General features: G+C 37.7%; 1 protein-coding gene across 1 annotated transcript in view; it reads right to left on the bottom strand.

Moving 5' to 3' along the window:
- Positions 1-18,202, bottom strand: part of Adat1 (Adenosine deaminase, tRNA-specific 1) — a 224,503-nt gene that overhangs the window by 49,818 nt on the left and 156,483 nt on the right. Inside the window, exon 7 of the mRNA XM_090384069.1 lies at positions 6,892-7,116. Coding sequence (XP_090240195.1) covers positions 6,892-7,116 — 225 coding nt within the window. The remainder of the gene's footprint in view (positions 1-6,891; positions 7,117-18,202) is intronic.

Raw genomic sequence — 18,202 nt, forward strand, 5'->3', positions numbered from 1 at the left:
TTTTTTTTTTTTTTTGGCTGATGCTGCATAAGCTTGCTTTCTTGCATCAAATGCCTCTGCTAATGCTAATGCTAATGCAAACTGGTTTTACTTCAGTCTGAAATTTAGTAGGTGCCACCAAAGTTGTTTTCACATAAAAAAAACTACCTACAGCACCCACTAATTCTTCCTTAAATTTATTTAAACTACCCACATGCATGCTAGTTGGAAGCCTGTTCCAACAATAAATCACTCTTGGCTGAAAGCAAACTTTCACATATCTATTCAGTATCCTTTCTTTTTCAATTTATGTCCCATCATATGCACTGTCTGAGAAAAAGAAGAATGTTAACAGCATTTAATTTACTCAATCCATTTAAAGCCTTAAACACTTTAATCAGATCTCCTCATAGGTGCCTAGTTTCCAAGCACAGCGATTTGCAGAACTGGTCTTTTAAGGTAAGAGTATCCTTTTGTGTCCTTGACTAATCTGGTTGCTCTTCTATGCATCCATTCCAAGTTATCTGCATCCTTCTTAAAATGAAGCTTCCACACCTGCACATATTATTCAAGATGTAGCCTAACCATTGTCTTATATAGCAGGATAATCACTTCTTTATCCCTGATGGAAAAATTCCATAGGCTTTCCTAGAAGCCTGTTTGAAATGCTCACAGAACTTCATAGTTTACTGTACAATTGGGGGAACAGAAATCCTGGAGTCACATATAAGTTGTGGGGGCTAAAAGATTTTTTTTTTTTTTTTTTTTTTTTTGATTTGGTAGTTGTTGGCGCATCGGCTTCTGTGGCCATATTGCACCTCCCAAGGTTTTTGCAGTACTTTGATCCAAGCCCGAGGCGGGAATCGAACCCGCGACCTTTGGGTTGCCGGGCAGGTACTTTACCCACTCGGCTAGCCCGGTCGGCTGGGCTAAAAGAGCGTTATGATTCAATCTCACATAAAACTTTCCACGCAATGAAAAACATGCCACTAGGAAAGTACATGGTGGTGTCCTGTCTATGACTCACAGGGGCTTAGCTCTTAAGGAGAAGAACGTCATATACTTCTTTACAAGCCGATGGTTAGACCACATGGGGAATATTGCATTCAGGTCTGGAGGAGATCTAATTGAGGTGTATAAAGCACTCCAGGGATTGTGCAGTCCCTCATTTGTTTCTCAACGAGAGAGAATAGACCTCCCTCCCTCATTCATTTTACTCAAAACCACAATATTTCCAATATAATGAATGTAGAATTTAATGACTTAATCAGTACTTCAAATTTATCAAATTTATTTACTACCATTCATATACAAATCAAGTATATTAGATAGTATGAATCAGAGCTGTAATACTCAATATGTTCTACGTTGATAATAATATTAGTATATTAATAAGAGGAGTTTACCTCAATATAGTACGTGGAACACTTCCGTATGATACCCTCCAGAAATTAAAACGGAAAAAACGAAAAAATCGACAACTTACCGGTACATTAAAGTAAAATATAAATAATTAAAGTAAAATATAAATAATTAAATAATCAATTTAACACAATTCAAAATCAATTCAAAACAATTAAAATTCAAATTAACGCAATTAAAAGAATCTAACGAAAATATTCAAAACGATTTTCCTTCCTGAAGCTGACAATGCTTTTCGACCGACTGTCGTGATCACAGGAATGAAAATTACCGAATCAGGCTAAACCTGCAACTTAAATAGTGATTATGTGTCTTCGCGCATGCGCGTAAAGGTCCACGCATCGGAGATCAAATATGGCCGCCGAACATTAACAGAATTCTCGTGTAATTTAATTTCAACGGTTTCTGCAATTAATAGTCGCGTATAATTACGTTGAACGTTAAGTATTTTGGCCTCGTTAAATAAAAAAGTATGTTTTCCGTTAATGGCATGAAAGGCTAATTCTGACGCTGCTGAACGAGAAGCACGAACTGAGGCTTCGTGTTGATTTACACGGATATTAAGAGAAAACCGCGTCGAACCCTGATAAGACGAGTCGCAATCACCGCAAGAAATGTTGTATACTAGATCATTAATTTGTGTTGCGAACGCCGAAAGAACCGAGCGATTGTTCAGTATAGTGTGTAACTTCCGTATAGGCCTAGCTATAATTTTAAATTCGGTATCTTTAAAGAATCTGTTAAGCTGTTTGTGCCACTGTTCAACATATGGGACAGAAATAAAGTATTTTTTGATATTACTATTGTTGATTGGTGAGTATTTTGTATCCTATCGTTAGCTTGTACCCTAATTCGATTTATTGTGTTAATGGGATAACCCATGTTCAAGAATCTGCTAGTTAATATTTGTATTTCTGAGTCTAAAGCAGAATCCGTCGTTGAATATTTATAGGCATTTAGAAATTGATTAAAGATAATCGATCTTTTGTAGGTGAACGGGTGGTAGCTATTATAATATAGAAGCATACCGGTGTTTGTGGGTTTTCGATAGATGCTAAATTGTATTTTGTTCGAGTCCCGGGTAAGCGTGAAATTTAGAAAGTTTAATGACTTAGTATCCGTATCTTCCCTTTCCAATGTAAATTTGAGTCTAGAATGAATATTATTAAACGAATGTAAAATATCTTGGATAGTACTACTATCGGTAATAACTAGAACATCGTCTAAATACCTCCCATAGTATGTGATACGGGGACGAAAAGGTGTCAAATGTATCTGCTCAATCGTTGAGAGATAGATCTCTGACATTAAGCCACTCAGGCTCAAACCCATTGGTAATCCAAAAATTTGTTTGTACACCTTGTCTCGAAAGGTGATGTAGTTAGCCTCAACTAATAGTTTAATTAAGTGAAAAATCTCCTTTATAGGCAGCTTCGTATAGTTAATCGGTGTCGAGTTTTTATTTAACATATCCCAAATAATATCTAATGTGTATTAGAAATTAAAACGGAAAAAACGAAAAAATCGACAACTTACCGGTACATTAAAGTAAAATATAAATAATTAAAGTAAAATATAAATAATTAAATAATCAATTTAACACAATTCAAAATCAATTCAAAACAATTAAAATTCAAATTAACGCAATTAAAAGAATCTAACGAAAATATTCAAAACGATTTTCCTTCCTGAAGCTGACAATGCTTTTCGACCGACTGTCGTGATTTTTTCGTTTTTTCCGTTTTAATTTCTGGAGGGTATCGTACGGAAGTGTTCCACGTACTATATTGAGGTAAACTCCTCTTATTAATTTACTAATATTATTATCAACGTAGAACATATTGAGTATTACAGCTCTGATTCATACTATCTAATTAATTTTCAAACTCTTATTGACTATTTCATTCACTTCCTGTCTCTCCAGTAGTATACAATCGATACACACAATTATGGGAGATTTTTTGAATGGCTTGGTACAAAATTACATTAAATCTACACTAAGGTACTCGGCCCAAAGTTACCATATTTCTTTCCTAAAATATTGCCTTCAAAACAACATCGTTCCGAAGTTTGCCAGGGTGAATTTAAATCAAAAAATTTCAGGCATAAAACAACTATCACTGGCGACATCACGTAATATTGTTAAGCTTGCCTTAAAATCTCGATATTCGGATAAACAAAAATACCTTTCCCAGGTTAGGAAGCTTCGCGATAAATTAAAAAATTATCTACATCCGAACGATTGGTCTGTATTGAAGACCTCCATAGATTTGCGACGGGAAGCACAAGCCTCAGAAATAAAAAACAGACACGTTAATAAGTTGCAAACATTATCGAATAGTTCAAGACACGTTCATGCGAATTCTAACACATTGTCGCGAGCTTGCGACCAAGTTCACACGAGTTGGGTGACATCCCCCCCACAGACACATTATGCACTACCACAGAATATGTCGGCTAGTTCACGAACACCCCCTCACCCAGTATCCACCGAACCGACATATCAACAGGTTACAAATCTTTCCTCGTGTACACTATCGCAGGACCAGATTTCACTTTTATCCAAAGGATTAAATTATAATTTACCACCTCGAAAGCTGCCAAAAAAACAATGCGTAATTGATATTGAATTTGGACTTCGTAGTCTTTCACAAAAAGATGTATTTATTCAGCAAGTTAACCAAGTAGTGAATAACATAAAAGAAACGCGACTTCCTAAATTGAATACACATGACAGTTCAGCTTTACGAGAACTTCGAGAAAATAAGGACATTATTATACAGAGGGCAGATAAAGGAGATACAGTGGGGTTTTTTTTTTTTTTTTTTTTTGATTTGGTAGTTGTTGGCGCATCGGCTTCTGTGGCCATATTGCACCTCCCAAGGTTTTTGCAGTACTTTGATCCAAGCCCGAGGCGGGAATCGAACCCGCGACCTTTGGGTTGCCGGGCAGGTACTTTACCCACTCGGCTAGCCCGGTCGGCTATACAGTGGGGTAATACTAGATAAACGTGATTATATTAATAAGTTAGATTCAGTTGTATCTGATAGCTCCACTTATTGTGAAGTGGACCCGACACTGTTTACCAATTTGGTAAATCAATACAATAAAACGTTAACCACATATCGAAAAAACGACTACATTACTATGGTTCAGTTGAAGGAATTGAAGTCCAGAACATACAATATTCCTGCACTTTTTGGTCAGGTAAAATTACACAAGCCTGGATTTCCGATTCGACCTATTGTTTCCTACAGGAACTCGGCATTTTCAGCCTTAGCCACACATGTATATAACATTATAAAACCTTTTAGACAGGTTATACAATTTGGGATTAAGAATTACGATACATTATTTAATAATCTTAAAGACTGTAGACTCGGCGACAATGACAATTTATTCTCATTAGATGTTACATCATTATATACGAATGTAAACGTTGAATACACATTAGATATTATTTGGGATATGTTAAATAAAAACTCAACACCGATTAACTATACGAAGCTGCCTATAAAGGAGATTTTTCACTTAATTAAACTATTAGTTGAGGCTAACTACATCACCTTTCGAGACAAGGTGTACAAACAAATTTTTGGATTACCAATGGGTTTGAGCCTGAGTGGCTTAATGTCAGAGATCTATCTCTCAACGATTGAGCAGATACATTTGACACCTTTTCGTCCCCGTATCACATACTATGGGAGGTATTTAGACGATGTTCTAGTTATTACCGATAGTAGTACTATCCAAGATATTTTACATTCGTTTAATAATATTCATTCTAGACTCAAATTTACATTGGAAAGGGAAGATACGGATACTAAGTCATTAAACTTTCTAAATTTCACGCTTACCCGGGACTCGAACAAAATACAATTTAGCATCTATCGAAAACCCACAAACACCGGTATGCTTCTACATTATAATAGCTACCACCCGTTCACCTACAAAAGATCGATTATCTTTAATCAATTTCTAAATGCCTATAAATATTCAACGACGGATTCTGCTTTAGACTCAGAAATACAAATATTAACTAGCAGATTCTTGAACAGGGGTTATCCCATTAACACAATAAATCGAATTAGGGTACAAGCTAACGATAGGATACAAAATACTGCACCAATCAACAATAGTAATATCAAAAAATACTTTATTTCTGTCCCATATGTTGAACAGTGGCACAAACAGCTTAACAGATTCTTTAAAGATACCGAATTTAAAATTATAGCTAGGCCTATACGGAAGTTACACACTATACTGAACAATCGCTCGGTTCTTTCGGCGTTCGCAACACAAATTAATGATCTAGTATACAACATTTCTTGCGGTGATTGCGACTCGTCTTATCAGGGTTCGACGCGGTTTTCTCTTAATATCCGTGTAAATCAACACGAAGCCTCAGTTCGTGCTTCTCGTTCAGCAGCGTCAGAATTAGCCTTTCATGCCATTAACGAAAAACATTTTTTATTTAACGAGGCCAAAATACTTAACGTTCAACGTAATTATACGCGACTATTAATTGCAGAAACCGTTGAAATTAAATTACATGAGAATTCTGTTAATGTTCGGCGGCCATATTTGATCTCCGATGCGTGGACCTTTACGCGCATGCGCGAAGACACATAATCACTATTTAAGTTGCAGGTTTAGCCTGATTCGGTAATTTTCATTCCTGTGATCACGACAGTCGGTCGAAAAGCATTGTCAGCTTCAGGAAGGAAAATCGTTTTGAATATTTTCGTAGATTCTTTTAATTGCGTTAATTTGAATTTTAATTGTTTTGAATTGATTTTGAATTGTGTTAAATTGATTATTTAATTATTTATATTTTACTTTAATGTACCGGTAAGTTGTCGATTTTTTCATTTTTTCCATTTTAATTTCTGGAGGGTATCATACGGAAGTGTTCCACGTACTATATTGAGGTAAACTCCTCTTATTAATTTACTACTACAAATCAAGTATATATACATCTGTTTTTCTCTCAGTAACCCCAAATACAGCTCATGTATTTGCTTGTCTCATGAGGGCCCCCAGCAGTCTACCTTGATTTCCAGGCTGCTGCATGTCTCAATAGGAGCAGTTTAAGAATCACTTTCACCTCTGCTGTAGGGTGATTCAACATTCACATAACCCAAATAAAAGGGTATTGTTGAATATGATGAAAAGAGCCCATGCATGTATTCAGAGTGGAAAATTTCAATATTCATTATAATTATTATCATTGCAGTTATAATTACCTGAACTGCATAATATAACAGTTAAAGAATCAATAAAATTTTAATTATTGATATCTCGGTTATGTGAATTTTGAAACATCCTACATACCAAGAAACTCAGGTGAAAAAATTAAACTTTAAAATAAAATAAATCTTAGACCCAGAAGAATTTAAAATATCTAAGCAGTTAAAGAATAAAATATTTTTAAATAGTAAAATTAAAGACGCAAATAACATCTTTATCAATGTTAGCTCTTAAACTTACCTACCAATTATAATTGACGACAAATACAAAGGGTCAGTAAGAAAATGAGACAAAAGAGCACCTTGTATTCCACATACATTCCATTTGGCAAGTTTATCACTACAAGACATGGAAAGGGAGTTACTTCCCCTACCAGGCTTAGTTCGTAACACCCCCAATATGTGATATTTTGCCCCAACACCCTTTGGATCTTGTGGTCCCCCAGGCACACATTTTGCTCCTGTCCTAAAACCCAAAGGCAGAGGAAAGAAAAGGGAAAGAAACACTGGTGTTACTGTTTTGATATTAAAAATGTAATCATTAAAGATATACTAATGTAACAATTATAAATCCAAGAATATAACATAATAATATCACTTAATTAAATTACTTATGCAGAGCAAACCACTACAATTATATTGTGTTTGCAATTAAGATGGCACGGCTTGCACAAAATTCTCATAGCAGACTTTGCCATTATTGTTAAGTTTATCTTTTTTACTATTGTTATTATTAGGTTTACCTTTATCTCTATATTTCCCTAAAATATCTATCTAGATGTAACTGTCATTTCCTAAGTTGCTCAATTAAGATTAATTAATTGAACAACTTAGGCTTTAAACTACTAAATATACAGATTAATTGCACTACAGGAGAGCATGGTACATTTCACATGCAGCATGATAAAGAAATATGAAATCATACCATCTCCTAAATAAAACCAATTTTATAAATGTTTAAAAAAAACAGCCATTTCTAAAATAAAATAGTTGCAATGGCAAACTTTGTTTAACTAGCCCTTATATGTATTGTTGTTGTTGTGCTTGGATTTTTCTGGTGCAAAGGCTACTTAGGCCATATTGCACCTATCATAGTAGTTAGTGTTAATTTTTTTTTTTGGCTTCTATGGAAGCAGTTAGAAACGGTTATATAAACCGATTCGTTTCAGAAAGAAAAAGAATTCTGTAAGGTTTGAATTTTCGCCTATGATATGGTTAAGTGACAATTCCTGTAAGTTTGAGAGAGAAGTGAATGAAATTAGACGGGAGTTGTTATACAAGATGCATTCCAGGAGTATGTGTTTTACTGTGAGTGGCTTGTGGCAATGTGAACACTGTGGAGGGTCATTACCTGATAACAGGAATAGATGGGTCAAATGGGTGTGGCCTATTCGGGCTCTGGCCAGGACAACCTCTTCTTGTCTGTTTGTGCGAAAATTGGAGGCCCATAATTGCGGTATAGGTTTAATTTCAAGGAGTTTGTTGTGAATGTGCGTTTGCCACTGTAGTTTCCATCGTTCCTTACATATATTTCGTATATGTACTTTGTAATCCCTGAACGGGACCAGAAAATTCATTGGGGATGTGCTGGATGGATGCTTGGCAGCATCATCTGCAATTTCGTTTCCCGGTATTCCAGTATGGCCTGGGATCCAGCAGAAGACAACATTTTGCCGATTATCTCGGAGACGAATCAATTCTGATCTGATTGGCTGTAGTAGCGGATGAGAGATGGGGAAATCTTTTGCATTGCTAATAGGGCACTTTGCGAGTCTGTGTAGATTATACTCTTTTTGATTGAGAGATGGGAAATGTTTTCCAGAGCAAGTTTTATGGCATATAATTCAGTGGTGTAACTGCTGCATTCTGTCGGAAGTGACACGGAAGTGATAGTGTCATGGAATACCACTGCTGCACCTGATCCATTCTCAGACTTTGAGCCGTCGGTATATATTTTCGCAAAGTCAGGATAACTTTGTAAATGTGCAGTGTGGAGCTGCTGGATGTTAATACCCGTTAAAGAGTGTTTCCCCCATTGGTGGAAATAATAGTCACAACACGGCATGATGACAGACCATGGAGGAACGTGATCTGTAGGTTCTTGCTGGACTTGATTGAGTCGTATATTCCAGTTTTCTGCTAGTTCCATTAACCTAATACCTGCAGGCCTAGTTGCTTGTGGTTTGTTTCTATAAAACATCGTGAGTGGCGGATCATTAAATATTGACCAATTAGGATGGGTCGACTGACTTTGAATCTTGGTTGTGTAGTTCAATAGTAACATCTTTCTTCTGATGTTTAGAGGAGCTTCGTAGGCTTCTACATAGACTTTGCACTGGAGATGTTCTGAACGCACCTAGAGCTATTCTTAGAGCTGAATGTTGAATAGGGTTGAGACGAGATAGGACACTTTCCCTAGCAGAATCAAAGACAGGTGCGCCATAGTCCAGATGAGATCTAATTATGGATCTATATAAGTGAAGCAAGGTGCAACGATCTGCTCCCCAGGTTGTTGCTGATAAGGCTCTGAGTATGTTCATTTTCTTTTGGCAAGCTGTCCGGAGATGTTCAATGTGTTTATGATAGTTTAACTTACTGTCAAAAATTAAGCCAAGGAGATGAATACTATTCGCAATTGGAATAAGATGGTTATCTAATCGGAGTTCAGGATCAGGATGCATTTTACGCATGGTGCAGAAATGAATGGCAGTAGATTTCTGGCTGGATAGTCTGTAACCGTTTTGTGTCATCCAAATCTGGATCTGATTTATTGATATTTGCAATTGTCTCTCAATGTAGTTCATGTTTTGAGAGTGGCAGGAGATTGTTAGGTCATCGGCATAAAGATATGAGTCCACTGTTTTCGGAATAATTTCAGTTAAGTGATTAATTCTAATTGCGAATAGAGTGGCGCTCAGAACGGACCCTTGAGGGATTCCTTCTTCCTGAACAAACTTTTTAGAGAGAGTTCCCCGGTAACGAACTTGAAAGAATCTTTGTTCTAAAAAATTTTGGATGAAATATGGCAAATTTCCTCTCAGGCCAAGAGAATGTAGATCCTTTAAAATGCCAAAACGCCATGTGGTGTCAAAAGCTTTCTCAATATCCAGACAGACCATAACGAGATGCTCCTTTTTGATGAATGCATTTCTGATATTTGCTTCGGCTTTAATCATAAGGTCCAATGATGATAGATTTTTTCTGAATCCAAATTGGTTGTTATTGATTAACTTTTGGGACTCAAGATACCAAGTCAGGCGGCTGTGAATCATTTTTTCGAGGGTTTTGCTCAGACAGCTGGTAAGTGAAATTGGTCTGTAGTTTTGAGGAACAGAATAGTCTTTACCAGGTTTTGGGATTGCCAGAACGTAGGAATGACGCCAGGAGCTTGGGTATGTATGTTCAGTGAATATTCGATTGAGGAAGAACAGCAGGGATGACTGTGACTTTGTATTTAAATTTTTAAGCATTATATAAAATATCCCATCAGGGCCAGCAGCGCTATTCCTTGTGTTGGTAAGAGCATGTTGAAGTTCAACCATGGTAAATGGTTGATTATATTTTAGTGCACATCTGTCAGTGAAATTCAGTTTGGATTTTTCAGTTACACCTTTAATTTTTTGAAACGACTGGTCATAAGAAGTTGAGGAGGACAACTGGGAAAATACAAATCCTAGTGCATTTGCGATTTCTGCAGGAGTAGAGAGTTCCTGTCCATTCCAGTTAATTAGTGGAGTAGATGTTGGAGGAATTTTGCCATTTAACAATTTTATCTTATTCCAGATAAGTCTGATGTCTGTATTTTTATTAACTGAAGAAGCAAATTTAATCGAAGATTCTTTTTTTGCTTTCCGTCTGATATAACGGGCTCTTGCTCTAAGTCGCTTATAATTAATAAGATTGGAAGTGGTTGGATGTTTGTGGAATTGATTCCAAGCTTTGTTTTTCTCTTTTTTTGCATTGTTGCACTCTTCGTTCCACCAATAATTTAATTTTCGCCTTTTCCTGACTTGGTATTGTGGAATTGCAGCTGTTGCAGCTGTTAGAATTTGGTTTGTTATATGTTCAGTAACATGGTTGATAGAAGAGCACTGTATGATATGGTTGTCGAACGAGACAAGCGTGCTATATTTTATCCAGTCAGCCTTTGGAAATTTCCATTTTACTGGATTGTCTGTTGGTAATGAACAGGAAGTTTGAACTTTGCATATTATTGGGAAATGATCGCTGTTGTGAGGGTCGTTAAGTGTTACCCACTGGATACTTGGATAGAGCACTGGAGAGCAAATGGAAAGGTCTATTGCAGAGGTTGATCCGGTAGGAAAATGAACATAGGTGGGAGAGCCAGTATTTAACAACGTTAGATCCTGTCTCTCTATTAACGTTTCAACAAGTTTTCCACGCCTGTCTAAGCTGGAAGAACCCCATAATGGGTGGTGAGCATTAAAGTCACCTAGTAGACAGAAGGGAACTGGTAGTTGCAACAAGAGACCTTCGATTTCCTGAATAGAATATGGATGATTAGGTGGAAGATAAATTGAGACCAATGTAACTGTGATTCCAATTACTACGCGTGCGGCAACAGCTTCTAAAGAGGTTTTCAATGGAATGCATCTAGAAGGAACTCTTGAGTCCAACAGGATGGCTACTCCTCCATGAGCACTATTAGTGTCAGATCTATCTTGTCTGTAGATAGTGTAATTTTTGACTGTAGTGGAAACTTGGGGTGTCAAGTTGGTTTCCTGTAGGCACATAGCTACAGGATTGAAGCAGTGAATTAGTTCATTGATATCATCGATGTTGCTGCGAAAACCTCTACAATTCCACTGAATGATTTGTTCCATTATTTGGTTTTGTTCGTGGAAGATGTATCTGACTGCTTTTTATAAGTTGATTGTTTATGACGGTCCGGTTTTGGTTTTTCTTTTCGGGGAAAAGTGGGACGTCCCGATTCATTGCTATCGTCCATATCATCTTCTGCGTGTATTTCAAGCAGTTCTTCTTGACCGATAGAATCATCTGTATCCATTCTTGTTAGACCTGATACTTTCGTCTCAGCAGAATAAGATCTTTGCAAATTTTCTGCTGCCTGACGATGTGGAAGTCTCTGAGTTGGAATTGTGAGTGGCGTGTTATTGCTTTGGTCTATTGAATTTGGTTTTGATGGATGCTGGATCAAGAGTACTGATCGTGCCCAGTCTGATATTGATATTTTTGGAGAGATGGATACTTCCGACTGACATGCCACTGATTCGTGCCTGAGAGTGGTAGAAGCATAAGTGCGTTTTGGCATACTTAAATTGATCTGTTTTTTCGCTTCTTGGTAAGAGACTTTATTTTCAATTTTATATTTTTGTATTTTTTTCCCTATCTTCCATTGTTCACAGTCTTTGGAGTAGGCTGGATGTTTGCCACTACAATTAGGACACTGTGGTGTTGGAGCTTTGCATTCTGCTTGCGTGTGATTCTTGCAGCTGCAGTTTGGACATATAGCATCTCCACGGCATGCTGTCTGAGAATGGCCGAACTTTTGACATTTAAAGCATCTGAGCGGATTTGGGATATATGGCCTAATGCGGCAATTCAAGTAACCTGCTTTGACAGAACCCGGTAGATTTGGAGTACTGAAAGTCAAGATTATGTTTCGCGTGGGAGTTAAGTTGCCGTCTTTTCTGATCATGATACGTTTCGCATGAGACACATTTTGATCTTTTAGCTCCTGGACAATTTCTTCCTCAGAAACATATAACAGATCCCATTCGGAGATGACTCCTTTGGAAGAATTTAGTGTGTTGTGTGGTGTAACCTGAATTGGTATTCCGCTTAAAGAAGTAAGTTGCAGTAGTAATTCAGAATGTCTTGAGTACGATGTCTCTACTAGTAGATCTCCTGATTGGAGACGTTTAACCATTTTTGGTGAACCTGCAGCGTTTTCTAGGCATCTCTGGATGATGAAAGGTGAGAGCTTGCTCACAGGTTCAGATGACAAGGAGTGTATTATGAGGAAAGCTGGAGATTCCTGTTTCCTAGTGTCCTTTTTTTGTCTCTTTGAAAGAGAGAAGTCATTGTCGGTGTCATTGTCGTGTTCATGTTGAGAGCACTTCGGCTCTAAACGTGGAAATTCACTTATTTCCATCTTTGCTCCTTTTCGCCCCGAGGGTTGGTTTTTCCCCCAGGTTACCGGCCCCGCCACGTGGAGGCAGGAGCGGTGCCACCAGTGACCAAGCGGTTTTTAAAGCATCTGAGTTAGTGGATTTGGTTAGTGATATATATAAAGAATAAGAAAAGAAAGGTGGATTGCCTTTCTGGGTTCTTACTTTTGACTTTTAAAGCACAGAACCACTTCAAGTAAATAAAATAACAGCCGCACTAGAAAATAAAGAAACTATATCACTTTGGAGATCACTCTATAATCACTGGAAGAAAATCGCTTGTCACTATCGCTTGGCACTCGGGGCCCCCTTATATGTAATCAATCAAGTTAATGTGCAAGGAATGCAGAATGCAATATGTGGGACATACTAACTTAGAACTATATACCAGATGCAACCTACATAGACCATAGATTAATAAATAGGTCACTAATTAAGTTCCAAGAGCAAAAAATTTCATCAATATATTTATACCTAAATTAGCTGTTGAAATAGACACCTAAAAGAGTGATAAATGGACAATCCATGTATTATGCAATAAATCACTATACTTTTATGAACTAAATAACATCTTTAACAGAAAGAATGTACCATACCATACAGCTAAGCAATAAATATATTCCATATTTCAGATTGCAAAAAAGGTATGGGACTTAAAAAAAAATAACATAACTGACCGTCCTGGTCAAATAACAGCACTGCATTACACAACACCAAACAAATTAGACCAACTTATTAAAAAATGGGATAGTGAGATAACAGATGTTAAATGCATGTATAACACCCCACTTGGTATTAGGAATAGTATGCTCAAAGCGGTGGATAAGTTATGCAAGGTGCTCGATAATAATAATACCCACTAAAAACATTTAACAGAAGATATCATCAGTTTCAAATTAAGTTATAATAGTATTTCGGCAATATATATGAAGAATACTGTACTATCAAATTCCATAAAAAAGTTAATTTATATGACTATATAAATATAGCAGATATAATAATTAAATTGCTTCACACATTATCCATTAAAAGCATCAATTATTGTAATGATAAAACAATAGTAAAAAACTGTAATGATTCAGATGATTACCACTATGTCTACTGATCTGAAAAGTATGCAAGATTTATTGAATCTTGTCACAATCTAAAAAGAAGGCCTAAAAAGGAGTTTACACTGCTCTGAATATAAAATATTCAGAGTAGTGTAAACAGGTGGCTAGGAAAGCCCATTGTATTCTATCAATGATTTATGTAACAGCATCCTGTAGAGATAGCATACTGTTTGATACTAATCTCCCTATCCTTGTGGAGAAATGACCTTATCCCTGCACCTGACAAGGGAACACACAGACCTGGACTATGCAGCTCACTGTCACCAAGCCTTAATGGCAATCAGAATTGAGCACCTGACTTGATTCCTTTTAAAACCCAACCCTGGTGGGGGTAGACTGTTCCCCTTCCCCCACTGACCCTTCTTTTCTTTCTGGTGAGGTATGGGCATACCTCACTGACCATTTGGGGGCATCTCTTTCATCCCCATACTTCTACCTTTACCCCCCAGCCTTCTGTCCCCCCCACTATATCTATACATAATGCAAACACCCTACACACTAAATCTAACTTCATCCGAAAATAATAGTTTCACCCAGTTTCGGCCTATCCATCCCACGTAATACCTAACTCTTCTGCTGTATGGATGCATATACACTATGTGCCGTATGCAAACTAATTACAACTGTTATGATTAAAACTTTTTTTTTTTTTTTAGGTCCTTGCTGTCGAAATCTCAGGAAATTAAGTGGCAGGACCTGCCAGAGTAATTTATGTCTACTGGATTCCTGGTCTGCATCCACGTGATAAAATTGGGGCAACGTTGGGCCTCAACAGGGGTCCAGATGAACAACGGTACACGACACCACACAAACACAATTCCCATACACTTTTAAATCTCTGGCATTTCCAGAAAACTGGTACACCCATAATGAAAGCAACGTGGAGATGGAGGAACCTCTGGTGCCACTTGACACCAACATACTTTACCCCTGTAGAGATAAAAGCCTGTGGCGTCCTTGCACTATTTGGCTAGTACAAAATACTAAGATGAAGCTGGAGATTTAGATGCAAGCAAACTGCAACATTCTTATTTTAAACAGATTTAGCACAAAGGTCAAGATTCCTTCTTGAGAATTACCCAATATGTTTGGTCCAGTAGGCTATCTAGCAGCCAGCATCCGAACCTGTTTTAGTTATCAATCATAGGGATGATGGAAGAGACAGGGATTGCCAGGGCTTCTCTTGAGACTAAATATGGATTTTACTAGTTCAATCTTCCACTAAGCAAATTGGTGGTATTGCGCCAGCTTATGTGGTTGGTGACACAGAGGGGAGGGGTGACATTCACTGTATGGCATGGATGCCAACTGGTTCACACCAGGACATAGTGTATAGTATTTCTTGTCTAGCAGCACCAGGGCTTTCCCCTACAAACTGCAAACTATGCTTTCTGATGCAGTACAAACTGTAAATGCCAGTGATGGCATAAGTATTTGTGTTAGTTTGGGCAATGTAGCGTTATGTTGGTCTGTCTTTCCTCTGGCATTTAGCCGCCAGGTGGACAAAAACATGGAATCCCACTAGGAGGATAACCATCTAGTGGGATCCCATGTTTTCATCCACCAATTCAAGGAGGCAGCCAGGTACAGCAGGAGAAAGATTCTAGCAAGGGTGAACCTTGGACTGTGCCTGAGTTAGCCAGGGAGGGACCCCAGCATTAAAAAAAAAAAAATCACTCTAGAAGGGGGAAGACGTGAAAGGAAGTGACAGTGGAGGAAGAGGGAGCAGAGCAAGAAGGGTAGGATGGATGATAGGAAGACTATCCAAATATGTAGTCCAGTTAAAGGAATAATGGGGCATTCCCAAGCAAATAGGGGTGGCCCTTTATTCCTTTAACTGTATTATTTCCCTTTATTAGTATTAGTAATAGCCACATGGTGCAAGGAAGCCTATGGCTTATGCTGCACCAGCCAAAAAAAGGAAATAAAATAATAAAATAAAATACAGAAATAAAAATAAAATAAATAAATAATAAGAGAAAAGGAAATAGACAACCTATGCATTTCCCTCCTCCTGTAGGTAATTATCCAGCTAACCTCTGAATTTTCCCAAACTGTGAGCCTCTGCCACTTGCTGACTAAAATAAAACTCCCTGCAATCCAGTCTAAACATCTTGAAATCATGGCTACTAGTTCTAGAATCATTTATAACTGAAAATTTCATCCTCATTCATTTTACTTATGCCTCTCAGAGTCTTAAACAAGTCAAAGGGTGATATTGCTGTACACGGGGTTGTACAAAGGGTAATATTGTTTTACACACTGGCACTAATGATACTAACAGTGGGAGACCGGCAGAATTACTTAACAAGTACAGGTCAACGTTGAAAAAAAGCCGTGAGTTGGAGGGTTGAATTTGAGTGTCTGCAATTCTTCCCAGACACAATAGGAGGGAGTATATGATGAGAGCCTTCTCGATGAATTCGGCCCTGGAGAGATTGTGCAAGGCTCAAGGGATAGAATTTTTCTCAGCCTGGTCTGTGCTTGTTAACAGGAGGGACTGCTTCTACAGGGATGGGACACACTTAAATAGAAAGGGTGCACTGAGGCAGTGTTAGGTGGATCAGAAAACTGCTAGCTTGGGGGGAAACACAAACTAGTAGATTAACAGTAGCCACTAGCAGAGGTGAAAGTGATTCTTGCACTGCTTCTATTGAAATGCAATTGAGCAGCAGCCTGAAAAGTAAGGCAATGGGGATTTCCAGGACTGCTGGGAGTCATAGTGGAATAAGTAAATACATGGGCTGTGTTAGCGTAACTATGAGTAGAAACAGGTGCATGTATACTTGCACGTACATCAATGCTAGAAGTAGAGCTAATAAATTTGATGAGCTTGAAGTGCTAGTCAAGACTTCAAAGTCAGATATTGTTGGGATATCAGAGACTGGGTATCACACAGACACAACCAGTGCAGAATTGGAATTTGGGGAGTACAATGTGTACAGAAAGGATAGACAGGACACGAAAGGAAGAGGAGTTATGCTGTTAGTTAAGAAACACAAAATCTAAGGAAGTGCATCCAATTGATGTTGGTGTACGATGCAATGTTGAGTCTGTTTGGTGTGACATAAGCACTGGGAAAGTAAAAATGAGAATAGGTGTGTGTAGTAGTGTGAGAGTAGGTGAGTGGGGCAGTAAATCAGAGTGTCTTATAATGGGATATTTTAATTTCCCAGAGATTGACTGGAATTTATGGGTTGATCACACACACTAGCAAGGATTTTGTGGATTTATTGGATGATTGTTTTCTACAGCAGTATATTCGGGAGGCAACTAGAAGGAGCAAAACTCTTGATCTGATTATCAGTAGTGATTCTTCATGAATTAAGAATCTGCAGATAAAGGAACCACTAGGTGGCAGTGATCCTTGTGTGCTCAAGTGGGATTTATTCAAAGAGGTAACTACCATCAGGGGTAAAGGGAAGGGTTTTTGCTTTCGTAAAGGTGACTACGGTGGTCTGAGACAGTATTTAAATTCTATACGGTGGGATAAACTGATGTTACCAACAAATTCAAAATGGGAAGCATTCAAAGAATTAATTGTGGACGCGTCAAGACTTTTCATAAGTAAGAAATATTCTTCAAGATTTAGGCCTACGTGGATGTCAGGTGAACTAATTAGACATTATTATTATTATTAGCCACATGGTGCAAGGAAGCTTGAAGCTTATGTTGCACCAGCCAAAAAAAAAAAAATTCCCAAGTTACTCTGAGTGAGAGAGAGAAAGGAATCACCAAGAAAGAGAAGAATGATTATATCCAGCTCAGGACCCTCGATGTGCCAAGCCCAAACTCACCAGATGTGAGAGAAGAAAAATGTATGTAATATATATAAATTAACAGGTGACACAGAAACATATGATAGATATAAAATGGTCTGTAACCAAGTCACAAAGGAGGTTAGGCAGGTTACGAGAAATCTATGGCAAAGGATGCAAAGAAAAACAGCAAAGAGTTCTTTACTTATGTAAACTGTACAAGGAAGGGGGATGAATCAGATTGGTCCACTTGATATCGATGGTTTAACTGTTGATGATCCTGCTCAGGTAGCTATGAAACTAAATGAATATTTTGCATCTACATTCACACATTAGGAGTTATTCAGGGAGGGGAATGCCAGAGGTGTATTAAACTCTGGCAGTAACCTAGATAATCTTGTAATAACTGAGAGTAAAGTGAAGGAGAAATTGCTGAAGATAAACACAAGAAAGGCACCTGGGGTGGATGGAATCTATCTAGTTATATTAAAGGAGGCGGCATAATTATGAGAGCTTCCCTGGACTCAGGG

Source organism: Mastigoproctus giganteus, chromosome 10 (genome assembly GCF_048544385.1).
Source record: "Mastigoproctus giganteus isolate SK-2022 chromosome 10, ASM4854438v1, whole genome shotgun sequence".
In the NCBI taxonomy this organism is placed as follows: Eukaryota; Metazoa; Arthropoda; class Arachnida; order Uropygi; family Thelyphonidae; genus Mastigoproctus; species Mastigoproctus giganteus.